Here is a 13,194-nt window from a genome sequence, read left to right on the forward strand (position 1 = left end):
CAGTGACAGGGGAGCTTCGTGTGGAGTGGGTGCCCACCCTGGAGAGGCTGACAGGAACTCTGTTCCCAGCATGCGCAGCCGTGACCTCCTGTCCCTGGAACTCGGATCTGGGGGCCAGGGGCCAGCCAGGCCAGGGCTATAAATACAGAGAGGGGAAGCAGGGGGCTCAGGTTACCCGGAGGCTGCAGCTGTCCCTGTCAGAGAGCAGGCGGAGACACGTGGCCTTGCCTGTGTGTCCACATCTCTTCACCCGCTCCCACGGCCGGCCGTGGGTTCTGCTCTCGCCCCTACTGTTTGGTCACCCATGCCGGCAAGGCCTCTGCCTCCCACTCCCCAGCCCCAGCAGGGCTCTGTCTGTGCCGGGCTCCGCGTGCTGCGGGCCACCCAGGTCTCTCCCTCTCCTCTCCCCAAATCTCTGCCCCCATCAAAGTCTTGGGTCCTCCCTCCCCCCAGGAGGATGCTGCCTCCCCCCATCTCCATTCGCTCCCCTGCGCTGTCCCACCCTTCTCTGGGCTTCTGGATCACACCCAGCCTTGTCTGTCTCTCTGGTCAGTCCCCTTCCCTCCGGGTCTCAGACTCTGCATTGCTGATTCTCTGCCCCACCTAAGCTTTTGTGTCCCCCAACTCTGAGTCAGTGTACCCCACCCTCATATCTGGCATTCCCTCTATAGGTCTCTGCCCCTCTCTTGGGGGTATCTGTCCCTCCTCTCTCTCTCTTCCCCTCTGAGCTCTCCCCCCACCCCCACCCCCACCCCCTTCTCTGTCCCCAGCCTCTCTGGGTCTCCGCCCCGTCCTCTGGTCTCGCAGTCCGGTCCCGCCCCACGCCCGCCTCCTGCTCTGGCGTCTTCTCTCTCCCCGCCTCCCTAGACCTTGCCCCGCCCCAGGCTGGGCTGGGGAGCTGCGGATCCGGTTTGTCCTGGGCGAGTCAGGAACCCCGGTCGGCGGAGGGGATGTGGGGAGCGGCGTAGGTGCCCGCGGCTGCAGCAGCATGGTGGGGCCCGAGAAGGAGCAGGTACAGCGGCCGGACGCCCGCGTCTGAGGGAAGGGGAGCCGGGGCCTGGCCTCCTCTCTCCCAGATTCTTGGGACGCCCAGATTCTTGAGGCAGATGAAGGAGGGCGGGGGGCGAGGGGGGGCCGCTGGCGAGGCCCGGTCTCCCGGGTCTCCCGGGGGCGGGTGGGAAGGGGCGCCGGGAGGTCGGGACCCGGGGTGCGGGCCAGGAGGGCCTGGGGTCCGGGGCTGCTGGCGCGCAGGGTCGCGCGCGGGGTGGAGGCTCCTCGTGTTGCCTGCACCTGAACGGGGCCCCCGCCCTCCTTGTTCCCGTCCCCAGAGCTGGATCCCCAAGATCTTCAAGAAGAAGACATGCACGGCGTTCATCGTCGACCCCACAGATGCGGGGTGAGGAGTTCGCGCCGGACCCACCCGAGAGGGGCCCCTGGCCGCTGGCCCCGCCCGCCGCAAACCCCGCCCCGCAGCCCCACCCTCCCCCTGTGGTCACTGCGGACTCCCCAAGGGCGTTCCCGGCGGCGCTGGCCTCCGGGGTGGGTTTGTGTCTGTGCGGACACTTCCAGCTCCCCATGCCCCCACTCAGGGCCAGTGTCCACCCGCGGCGCCGCACCGTGTCTTCCCCTCCCGGGGGCTCCTCCGTGTCTCCGTCTCCTTGTCACTTTCCGCCTTTCTGTTTTGGTTGTCTCTGTCTCTTTCATGTCTCCATTCATTCATTCATTCATTCACTCGTTCGTCCAAGAAACCGACACTCGGTGCTCTGGAGGCAGCTTAATTTCGAGGAGCACAGCCCCTGCCTGGGGTCAGCTTTCACCCAGGGGTGCGGCTGTGTGGCTTTGGGCTAATCATTCCACCTCTCTGGGCCTCATCTGCTGTCCCAGCTAGCAAACAGGCCCTACCCCTTCGGTTATGGTGAGACGTAGACAAGTTAATGCTTGCGATGATTCTGAAACACAGCTCTGCGCTGCTTTAAGCCCTGGAAATTATTCGCAATTCCCACTGGAAGCTAGCAATTACCCCTGCACGCCCGGGGGACACCCCGAGGCCCAGGAGGGGCTGTTTGCCACTTTGGGGCAGCTCTGGGCCTTCAGCTGCAGTTTCTCACGGGGGTTCTGGCCTTTGAGTTCTCAAAACAATCTTTTGGGCGTGGGAAATGTCAACTTTCCTGATTCGGTGTGTGTTGTTAGCAACATATTCTCTCAGCATCCGCTTGCCATTGTGTTAAATAAACTGATCTGCATTTATCGGGGGTGAGTGCGCGCAACCTTTTTACTGATGGGGTCATGGTCCAGAAAGTTCAGGAACCTCTGGTCTAATGGGCTGAGGACAATTTTAAGGCACCGAGATGAGAACTGCCGAGGATGGGCCCCGGGCCCATGGGCCTGAGAAAGACATCTGGCTGAGGCTGGGACGGGACACAGGCTGTCACTCATGGTTTCTGCAGGAGGAGGGAGCAGTGAGGTGACATTTGAAGGTGACTTTTGAAGTTGGAGTTTGATAGTTGAAGGCAAGTGAGCCCATGGGTGGGGACAGCACGTGGGAATTGCTTCCTAGTCATGGCCCTGGCTTGAAAATGGAGCGAAGTTCAGGGTGCAAAGAGCAGTGTCAGTAGAGAGTTTCCTGGAGGAGGCAGGCCAGATCTCCCAGGGCCTCAAATATCACTCAGAGGGACGGGGACCTTGGGATGCTGGGTAGGGGAGGTTTGGCTCTGGCAGTGGTAAGACCGTCTGGGGCCTGTGTGAGGAGGAGTTGTTTTTCAGAAAGCCGGGAAGGAAGCCGGCGAGGGTCCAGGTAACAGGGAAGATGCTGGGCCAGGGCAGGGCCAGGATGCAGACGGAGAAGTGTGGTGAGGGCGAAGATGCAGGCAGCACAAGGGCTTTGGGGAGTAAAAGGGAAGGGAGCAGGATGGCTCTCAACATCCATCCTGGGGACTGGGACACAGTAGGGTTGTCCGGAGATGAGGACCCCAGCAGGATGAGCACTTTTGGGAAAAGTTGCTGAGCCCAGCTCGGGAACTTGTGTGTGGAGGGACATGGATTTGGGGAGTCACAGAGGAGAGGGAGGGGGCATAGAAACCAGGACTGATGGAAAGCTGAGACTGGAACTTCCATCCAGGATTCAAGAAGCCCTGGTAATGGAAACTGTGGATGTAGGTGAGATGTCACAGGGGGGAAAAATGCTGCAAACTGGCAATTCTATGGCCCTTTTCTTTTCTTTTTTTTTTGGCATGCAGGAGTATTTTTATTTATTTTTAAAGATTTATTTTATTTATGCAAGAGCTGGGGTACAGGCTAGAGTCGTGGAAGGGTGAGAGGATTCACCAGAGACAGAGTGGGGAGCAGAACAGGCAGACGGACCGGAAGAGCGAAACAGGAGAGGTCTGCCGTGCCTTGTGGGAATCTCCCTGGCCGGCCAGAAATTGGACAGCTTCACAGCACTGCGCTCAACCCACCGGGAGGCCCCAGGAGTATTTATAAAACCCATCTCTGAATGCCTCAATATGCAGGCCCACCTCAGTCAGCACAGCCTCAAAGGCACCCACTTCGTTCCCACTAAGGTTTTTTTTTTTTAAAGATTTATTTATTTATGCATATAAGAACTGGGGTATAGAACAGAGGTGTGTGTGGGGGGGTGAGAGGATTCACTAGAGACAGAGTAGGGAGCAGAACAGGCAGATCCACTGAAATACACTGTGAGGGGAAGCAGCGCGGAGACAGGAGAGGTCTGCTGCGCCATGTGGGTCAACTCCCTGTCTGAGGATCGAACTCTTGCCGCAGTGGCTGCAGATAGCTTCATAGAGCTGTGTCTTAACCCCTTGCACCACCAGGGAGGCCCTAAACCTTCTTTTCTTTAAGTCACCTGTCTGGTCCTGCAGTTTGAGAACTGTGGAGGGAAGCCATATGGGGCACCCTTCTGGGGAACACCTCACTGGGGAGGTGCAGAGGAAGAGAAAGCTGCAGATGTGCCAGGGATAGAGCGGTCAGGGTTGGAGGGAGGTCAGAGGGCCAGGGCTGCCCCGCCAGGAAAAGATCTTCTACAGTCACAGCCACTTGGTGATAAAGTCAGATGAGACCTGAATGGAGGCCATTGTGTGGGGACGTGTGGGTGATTGCTGATCTTCTGGGGACAATTCCAGTTTCGGTGGGCACACGGAAGAAAGAGGGTGAGAAGTGTCTGCTGTCATTGTCCACCAGAAATTTCTTTGATGGTGGAAATGATCTATGGACTCAGGTGGTTCCTGAGCTCTTAAAATTTGACCCAGGCACTGAGGAACTGATTTAATTTTAATTTATTACCCTTTACAGACCCCCCGTGCCTAGGGGCTGCTAGATTGCATGGCTCAGATTCTGAAACAGTCCAAGAAAAAGTTTTGCCAGGGATGGGGTTGCATTGCGTGAAAGGTTTCAGTGGGTAAACTGAGGCAAACCTGGGCCCTGGAAGCAGACTCAGAAAGGAGGTGGACTGTGCTCATTCTGGTGGGAGCTGGGCCGAGTATGTTCTGTCCATGCCGTGCGTGGATTGGTGAGCACTCTTATTCCTGTATCATGAATCTGTCCGTAAAATGGATCCTTAAATCGCAACTCATTTCATTTACGTAAATGCAGGCAGGTCTCCCCACTATCTGAACACTTTCTGGAATCAGAGACAAATAGATTTTATTTTATTTTATTATTATTTTTTAAAGATTTATTTATTTGCGCGTATAAGAGCTGGCGTACAGGCCAGAGGTGTGGAGGGTGAGAGGATTCACCAGAGACAGAACAAGGAACAGAACAGGCAGATCGACCAAAGTACACTGCTGAGGGGAGCAGCTGGGAGTCAGGAGAGGTCTGCTGCGCCATGTGGGTAGCTCCCTGGTTAGCGGGGGTTCAAACTCGTGCTGCAGTGGCTGGCAATAGCTTGATAGCTCCATCTTGAACCCCTGTGCCACCAGGTAGGCCCCCAATCAACATTTAGATGGTAACTAGTACATTTCTTTTGGGCCTGAGGGTCTGTGTATATGATCACTGGAAAACCTGTTCCATTTTCTACAAAGAGAAATAAAAAGTCCTGAAAGACAAATGCAGTGAAAAGCAAAGAAGGTGTTTGTTTGCCTTTTACGTGTTGCCAGCCCCCTTCTGCAGAGAGAGTGGCAAAGGGTCAGGCAGGGGAGAGAATCTGGCACCCAGCTGACAGTCATCAGAGCTGGAAAAGGCATGACTTTCTCACTGTGTTAGTCAAAGTTATTTAAAGCCCCAGGGTGGCCTGCGTGGAGCACAGGTTCTGACCTGGACGTGGTCTGGTATGTGAGCCTCATTTCAGGGACATCGGGTTATATCATTGGCTCCTCGGATCTGTGTTGTTATTGGCTTTTCATTTGAGGAGGGAATTTGGGCCCAGAGAGGTGAAGACACTTGCCCGGAGTCACACAGCTGCCTCGGTTTGCAGTCTGTGCTTGCTCTCCAAATCACTTTTTGAAGTGTCCTTTTCATGAAGAGTTTAGAGTGGGGGCCGCAGGACACCCCTTCCCATGACCTCCAACTCGGGCTGACTTGAGTCACTGGTGCTTCTTTTGTTGGGCAGCTGACTGGCACCGCCCTCCTGCCTCGATCTGTCCCTCAGGCTGGTCAGAGCCGGGGAAGAGCAGTGCCAGGGCCAGTGTGAACTGTGGCTGCCTCGGGGAGGGGCGGAGGGGGGGATGTACAGGACCAGGGCTGCTTCTACAGGTGGCCTGCGGTCGGTGGAGACAGCCCTGGGGTTCATGCTCCCCCCTCCTCCCCAGAGGGACCTTGTGCCAGTGTGGGCATCTCCGGAGTGCCCACCTGTCAGTGGCTGTGCAGGATGCCTTTGGGGCAGCTGTGGTGACCTTGTGGGACAGTGACTTGCACACCACGGAGAAGCCCACCGATGCCTACGGGGACGTGGACTTCATGGGCACCAGCCGGAAGCCCAGCAATGTGAGGCCTGCATGGCTGCGCAGGGTGGGGCTGGTGAGGGGGGCTGCATGCCTCAGGGGCTCCCGGACCCAGGGGCTGGTGGCCAGCTGAGCACTGTCTCCCCATTTGCCCACCCTATCTCCGTCTCTCCCCTGTCTCTGTCCCTTCACCCTGTCTGTCTTTGCCCTCTGGGTCTCTATCCCCCGTCTCTGGGTCTCTATTCCCGCCCCCCTCGGTTTCTATCCCCCTCTCTGGATCTCTGTTCTGCCCCCTCTGGGTCCCTGTCCCCTTCCCCGTGTCCCCTCCTCTGTGTGTCCACAGTTCCTTCGACTCTCTGACCGCACGGATCCAGCTACAGTTTATAATCTGGTCACACGCACATGGGGCTTCCGGGCCCCGAACCTGGTGGTGTCAGTGCTGGGGGGGTCGGGGGGCCCCGTCCTCCAGACCTGGCTTCAGGACCTGCTGCGACGCGGGCTGGTGCGGGCCGCCCAGAGCACAGGTGACTGGGGGGGCTGCGCCTCCTGCGCCGGGCGTCGCCCATCTCCCCACCTCTCTGGGATGCTGTCTTCCCCCCTGGTGGGCAGACTTCTGTCTCTTTCTCTAGCCCGCTCTCTCTGACTACACCTCACCCCTACTCTGTGTTTTGTGTAGGGGCCTGGATTGTCACTGGGGGGCTGCACGCGGGCATTGGCCGCCACGTGGGTGTGGCTGTACGGGATCACCAGATGGCCAGCACCGGGGGCACCAAGGTGGTGGCTATGGGTGTGGCCCCCTGGGGTGTGGTTCGGAATAGAGACTCCCTTACCAGCGCCAAGGTAGGAACCAGGGTCCTGGAAAAGGAGGGAGCTGGGGGGTCTGGGCTCTGAGGGCAGAGGCTGGGGCCTGGACTCCGGGTCTGAGGGAGGAGGATGGACAGAAGAGGGGTTGGGGTACAGACTCCAGCGTCTGGAGCCTGAGCTGTAGGTACCCGCCCCGTCGCTGATGGGAGGCCCTTTGGTCTGGCCCCTGCCCCCAGGGCTCGTTCCCGGCGAGGTACAGGTGGAGCGGTGACCCCGAGGACGGCGTGCAGTTCCCACTGGACTACAACTACTCGGCCTTCCTGCTGGTGGACGACGGCACGCACGGCCGCCTGGGGGGCGAGAACCGCTTCCGCCTGCGCTTCGAGTCCTACGTGGCCCAGCAGAAGACAGGCGTGGCGGGTGAGTGGCTCCCCCAGGGTCACAGCCTCAGCTTGCTGGGGCAGTCTGCCCAAAGGCTGGCTTTTCAGGCAAGGAAAAGATTCTTATAGCCAAGCCCCTTCTCCCATCAATTTTTGTTTAAAAAAAAATCTTTATGCTGAATTCTAAAGTACACAAATGTGGTCGGCTTGATGAATTTTTTTTTAAAGATTTATTTATGCATGTAAGAACTGGGGTACAGGCCAGAGGTGCAGGGCGGGTGTGTGTGAGAGAGAGAGAGGATCCACGAGAGACAGAGCGGGGAGCAGAACAGGCAGACTGACTGAAATACACTGCTGAGGGGAGCAGCAGGGAGACAGGGGAGGTCTGCTACGCCATGTGGTTAGCTCCCTGGCTGGGATCGAACTCATGTTGAGTGGCTGGAGATAGCTTGATAGTGCTGTGTCTTTAACTCCTTGCGCCACCAGGGAGGCCCTAAGTAGAATGATTTAATACAAAACTTTTTTTTTAAAGATTTATTTATGTATGCATACAAGAACTGGGGTGCAGGCCAGAGGTGTGGGGGGTGAGAGGATTCACCAGAGAGAGCGGGGAACAGAACAGGCAGACTGACTGAAACACACTGCTGAGGGGAGCAGCAGGCGAGACAGGAGAGGTCTGCTGTGCCATGTGGGTTGGTCCCTGGCTGGCTGGGGATCGAACTCACACCGCAGAGGCTGCGGACTGCCACACAGTGAGGTGCCCAACCCCCTGCGCCACCAGGGAGACCCACAAAACTTTTTGCGACTGGTTCCTTTCAGCAAAATATAACAACTTGGCTATCATTAGAAGAAATGAAATCATGCAAAGGTTTATAAAGGAAAATTTAATGATCTTCTTATGTATTTTATAATTGTTATCAGAACATGACTCAGATACATGTTATTACTAATTTGGAGAAAATTCCTTGAATTTTGTGTATTTTTCTTGTATCTATCCTCTTGCCAAATTCTTTTATTACTATTTATTTATTCTGAGTGGAGTCTTTCCAATTTTATGAGACTATAAACCATGTTTTCTTCAAATACACACCTTTGTGTCCGTGTTAAAAAAAAAGCCAGTTTCATTCCAAGTTATTTTATTTTCTTGCACAATTACATTAGCTCAAAACTCCCAGGTGAGAGTGAATAGTAACAATGTTGTCCTGTTTCCTAGTTAAATGGAAGTAGAGTTAGTATAAAACTATCTTACATGATTTTGCTATTGGTAAATATTGCTTTGCCAAATGTATTGTGTTTGGATTGTCCTTCCTATTCCTAATTTCCTTTGAACTTTCCTCTATCCTGGCTCAAGGATGGTTAATCAGGGCCTCCCCTGGTGGCGCAGCGGTTGAGCGCTGGGCTGCGAAGCTGCCCGCAGCCTCTGCAGTGCTGGTTAGATCCCCGGCCACTGGTGAGGGCCCCACATGGCGCGCAGACCTCTCCTGCCGCGCCCGCTGCTCCCCTCAGCAGTGTACTTCGGTCCTTCTGCCTGTTCTGCTCCCCACTCTGTCTCTGGTGAATTCTCTCACCCTCCCATGCTTCTGACTATACCCATAAATAAATAAATAAATCTTAAAAAATAAATAGTCTCTTAAAAAAAAAAAAGGATGGTTAATCAATTACATGATGACGCGGGTCACAAATACCTGCTTCACCCAGGAGCCCCTGCCTCCAGACCTCCCCCCCCCCACTTGACAACTGTCTTCCAAATCTGGCCCCTCCTGAAGTGTTCAGAGACAAGACAATTTTTGTGAGCCTCAGGCCAGAGGATTAGAAAGAAGCCGACACTTGCCCCAGGAACTCCTGGGAATGTGGTTCTTACCATTCCTAGCAAAGGCTGATGGGAGGTGACCAATTCCCTGGTCCTCTTCTCTTCTCAGGGACTGGAATTGACATCCCTGTCCTCCTCCTCTTGATTGATGGTGATGAGAAGATGCTAAAGGTACATGCACTCTGTTGCCCTTGTCTGAGGGGGGAGGGAGCTTGAGGCCCAGACTCCTGGGTGCTGAGCCTCAGAGGGGTTAGGGTCTGGCATCCCAGAGGGGTGAATGCCTGCCTCCCCTGACCCGACTCCCTTCTTCTTGTAGCGGATAGAGGATGCCACCCAGGCTCAGCTCCCCTGCCTCCTGGTGGCTGGGTCTGGGGGAGCAGCAGATTGCCTGGCAGAGATCCTGGAAGACACTCTGGCTCCAGGGCGGGGAGGGGGCCGGCGCGGTGAAGCCCGAGATTGGATTAGGCGTTTCTTCCCCAAAGGGGACCCTGAGGTCCTGCAGGCCCAGGTATGACATTGGGGACCCAACAGATATCCTGGGTTCCTGGGCCTTAAGAGATGAGGATGCTGAGGACTTGGATTCCTGCATCCTAGGGGAAAAGGGGACAGGAACCCAGACTTGTGAATTATGGGGGAGGAGGGGCTGGGGCCTGAACTCCTGGGTCTGAGGGGAGAGGGACTGGAGTTCTGGGATTAGGGGACTCGAGGCTGCTGGGCACCTGTCCTGGCATGGGCTGCTCTCTGTGTCTATTGAACAGCGCCCAGGAGGAGGTGGGCTGGGCTGCAGGGTCTGGTGTTCTGCAGGTGGAGCGGATCATGACCCGGAAGGAGCTACTGACTGTCTATTCGTCTGAGGATGGCCCTGAGGAATTTGAGACCATCGTTTTGAAGGCCCTTGTAAAGGGTAAGAACCTGGACTCCCACATTCCCCTTCTCTCTCAGTTTAATCTGGAAAACTTTCCTGGCCTGAGCACGAATCCATCTTCTCTAATCTAAGGTCTGTGCCATTTCTCATCTCTGTCCTTTTATCATTCCTCTTTGCAGGGTTTCTTGGGACTTTGTATGGTGTTTTTTGACAATTTTCTCAAGATTCTTTCATTATGTTCCAACTTTGCTTTTTTTTTGTTGGATCCATCATTCATCCACCCATATATACATTGATTCTTCCATCTACCCTTCATCCTCCATCACCCATCCACCCATTTCTACCTCTCACCCCCACATCCAATTATAGTTCCACCTACTCATTATTATTCTAGTTGTCCACCTTTATTCATCCACCCTTTCTCCCATCTATCTACCCACTCACTCTTTTTCCCTTCCTGCATGCCTCCAGTATGTGGTAAGCACTGGGGGGCTGGGGGGCTTTGAGATGACCGAATGTGCTCTCTCCCAGTGAGGACTTCTGATCGTCCACTCAAGGAATGAAGAAAAGCAAGGTAGAGAGTGTAAGGCCAGAGGAATGACCATTTGGTAGATGCCAGAGATCAGGATAGGGCTCATTTAGTCATTCAACAAACATTATTCTAGGTTTCAGAGATTAAAGCAGACCCATTTCCTGCTCCCAAGGACACCAGATCCTATGAGAGTTGTTTGGACACAATCTTAAGTAAAATTGAAGACAAAAGTGTGGGGGATCTGTCAGTAAGGGGAGAAAATTTTAAAGATTTTTTTTTATTTATTTATGCATACAAGAATCGTGGTACAGGCCAGAGGTGTGGGGGGGTGAGAGGATTCACCAGAGACAGAGTGGGGAGCAGAACAGGCAGACTGAAATCAACTGCTGAGGGGAGCAGCGGGGAGACAGGAGAGGTCTTCTGGGCCACGAGGGTAGCTCCCTGGCCAGGGATAGAACTCAGTGCTGCAGTGGCTGCGGATAGCTTCATACGTTGCATCTTAACCTTGCGCCACCATGGAGGCCCCCAGGGGAGAAAATTTTAGAAGGTGACATTTAAGTTGAGTCTTGAATAGTCAATAGAATTTGGACTGAGTTGAGATGAAGCTGGGGGAGAGAGTGCTGGGAGGTAGGGCTCTGTGGGGAGGAGGTGGGGAGGGTCATTTCTGGTGTCAGAAGCGTTTTATAGAGAAAACACCCACTTAGATAAAAACTCACAAGAAACACCGTGTGCACGTCTAGCGTGTCTCTGCCCCGGGCCCTCGCCAGCGTATCCATCACGGGCGGTGGTGCGGAGGGGAAAGTAGTTCCTTTGACTTTAGGATCAAGCTGAATTTGCAGCTTGGCCCCTTCTGTGCTGTGTGACTTTGAGAAAGAGACTCTCTTGCTGAGTCTCAGTTTCTCTCTTTGAAAAAGAAAAAGGAGAGAGGACCTCAGAGGCAACCCAAGAGCCAGGATGGGGCGGCAGCAGAGGGAGCTCTTCAACTGACCCCACTTCCCTGGGGACACGTCCCTAATCTGGGAAGTGGGTGAGTTGGTCTGACTCACTTCACAGAGTTACCTCACCAGCCTCCTGAGGCGGGCCACGGCTTGCCATTCCGGGAGATGTGGTTGTGGGGGCGGTTAGGTCCCTCGCCTGCAGAAGGGGAAGTGACCGTGCAGTGCGGGGCCCTGGAGAGGGCCGGCCGGTGTGGCTGGGCCGGTGGGGCCTCAGTGGGAGTGAGGCCGGGACAGGCAGCGAGTGCTCCTGGTTCTCCTGTGCGTGGCCTGTGCTCAGCAGCTGGCCCAGTTGTTGTCCCTGATCCTCCTGCTGCCAGAACCGTCTTCCACGTTGTAGAGGCAGAAACAGGTTCTGGAGGGGCCGGGGGACAAGGTCACGCAAGCTTAGCTGCAGCCATGTTTTGCCAGGTGTGTCCGACTCCAGGTCCACAGCATGGGTATGGGCCCAAGTAGTTGCCATGAAGGGAGGGGAGAGGCCACCAGCGAGGTGGCAGGACCAGACCCCTAGGGCCTTACCTGAGACCTTGTCCTGGGGGCAGGGGAAGGAGGCGAGAATGTAAGGAAAGGGCAGAGACAGTCGTGATGGTGGTGGGAGTGGGTGATGCCAGAGCTGGGGCCATGGGGACCGTTAGGGGCTGAAGAGATGGGACTTGGGGACCGGTGAACCGTGGGGTGTGAAGGGAAGGGGAGAACGGACAGCACCGAGGGCCTCTTCCTCCTGAACTGGGTAGACAGAGTAACTGTCGCTGAGGTGGGGAACCCAGGGGAAGCGAGCTTGTGAGCTTTGAAGGGTCCATGGTGAGCCTGAAGGCCTGGGAGGTCCCAGTGACACGCGGTGACGTATTAAAGCAGAATACACAAGGTGACAAACCCTCTCCGTGGGGGAGATTCAGAGACTTGTCGAAAGCCTCTGTTGGAATTTGCTTGTGGGTTTTGATAAGAAACAAAGTTGTATCATCCTAAGGACGTCACTACCTCTCTCCAAGCCTCCGTCCCCCGTAGAGGTTACCCTGTCAAGCCACAGCTGCCTCCCCGTCGGGCCTGCTTTCTGTCATTATTGGTAATGCTGCTGCAAAGTGGGTGCCGCTGTCATTCCCCTTTTATTTTTATTTTTTAAAAATTTATTTATTTATACTTAGAAGAACTGGGGTACAGGCCAGAAGTACCAGGGGGTGAGAGGAGTTACCAGAGACAGAGTGGGGAGCAGAACAGGCAGACTGACAAAATACACTGCTGACAGGAACAGCGGGCGAGTCAGGAGAGGTCTGCTGTTCCATGTGGGTAGCTCCCTGGGTGGGGATCGAACTCGTGCTGCAGAGGCTGCAGAGAGCTTATAGGTTGTGTCTTAAACCTTTGAGCCACCAGGGAGGCCTGTCATTCCCCTTTCATACGCCAGGAAACAGTCTCCCGGGGTCAGTGGCCTGAAATCTCCCCTCCATCTTCGGGGAGTTGGGAGCCGGCTCGGCCTGTCTCAGGACCCACGGCCATCTCCACTCTACCAGGTCACTTCATTCTGTGATAGCAATTTTTTGGAGCAACTAAAATGATGTGAACGCTCTCCCGGCTCTGGAGATAGGTGTGGGGCAGGAGGGGGCAGGAATCGTGGGCTCAGACCCCCAGTTGGGACCGGCTCTGCTGCGCTGCTCCTGGCAGCCCTGGTGCTGCAGACTCGCAGGCCCCGCTGACTGGACTCAGATCCACGAAACTGTTGGATCAAAGTTTTCACACTGTTTCAACTGTTTGACCAGAGCTGCTTGCTTTTAAAAAATGACATCCAGGGTCTTTGGAAATGCTTGGATTTCCGCCCCCCCACCCCCCCAAGTTGGTTTTCTGCGGCTCTCCCCTCCTTCCTCTTAACCGCCAGGTACCCCAGGTAGAAGCAAAACACCTACCCCCTGACCTCTCGCC

General features: G+C 55.3%; 1 protein-coding gene across 1 annotated transcript in view; it reads left to right on the top strand.

The window, feature by feature from the left end:
* Nucleotides 1-875: 875 nt before the first annotated feature.
* The window catches only part of TRPM4 (transient receptor potential cation channel subfamily M member 4), a 36,604-nt gene continuing 24,285 nt past the window's right edge, over nucleotides 876-13,194 (top strand). Inside the window, exons 1-9 of the mRNA XM_054697296.1 lie at nucleotides 876-1,012; nucleotides 1,329-1,396; nucleotides 5,766-5,940; nucleotides 6,241-6,421; nucleotides 6,574-6,737; nucleotides 6,938-7,121; nucleotides 9,001-9,062; nucleotides 9,208-9,399; nucleotides 9,696-9,795. Of these exons, the coding sequence (XP_054553271.1) occupies nucleotides 989-1,012; nucleotides 1,329-1,396; nucleotides 5,766-5,940; nucleotides 6,241-6,421; nucleotides 6,574-6,737; nucleotides 6,938-7,121; nucleotides 9,001-9,062; nucleotides 9,208-9,399; nucleotides 9,696-9,795 (1,150 nt within the window). The 5' untranslated portion in view covers nucleotides 876-988. The remainder of the gene's footprint in view (nucleotides 1,013-1,328; nucleotides 1,397-5,765; nucleotides 5,941-6,240; nucleotides 6,422-6,573; nucleotides 6,738-6,937; nucleotides 7,122-9,000; nucleotides 9,063-9,207; nucleotides 9,400-9,695; nucleotides 9,796-13,194) is intronic.

This window comes from Talpa occidentalis, unplaced genomic scaffold (genome assembly GCF_014898055.3).
Source record: "Talpa occidentalis isolate TD23 unplaced genomic scaffold, MPIMG_talOcc4v2.1 talOcc4.17, whole genome shotgun sequence".
Lineage (NCBI taxonomy): Eukaryota > Metazoa > Chordata > Mammalia > Eulipotyphla > Talpidae > Talpa > Talpa occidentalis.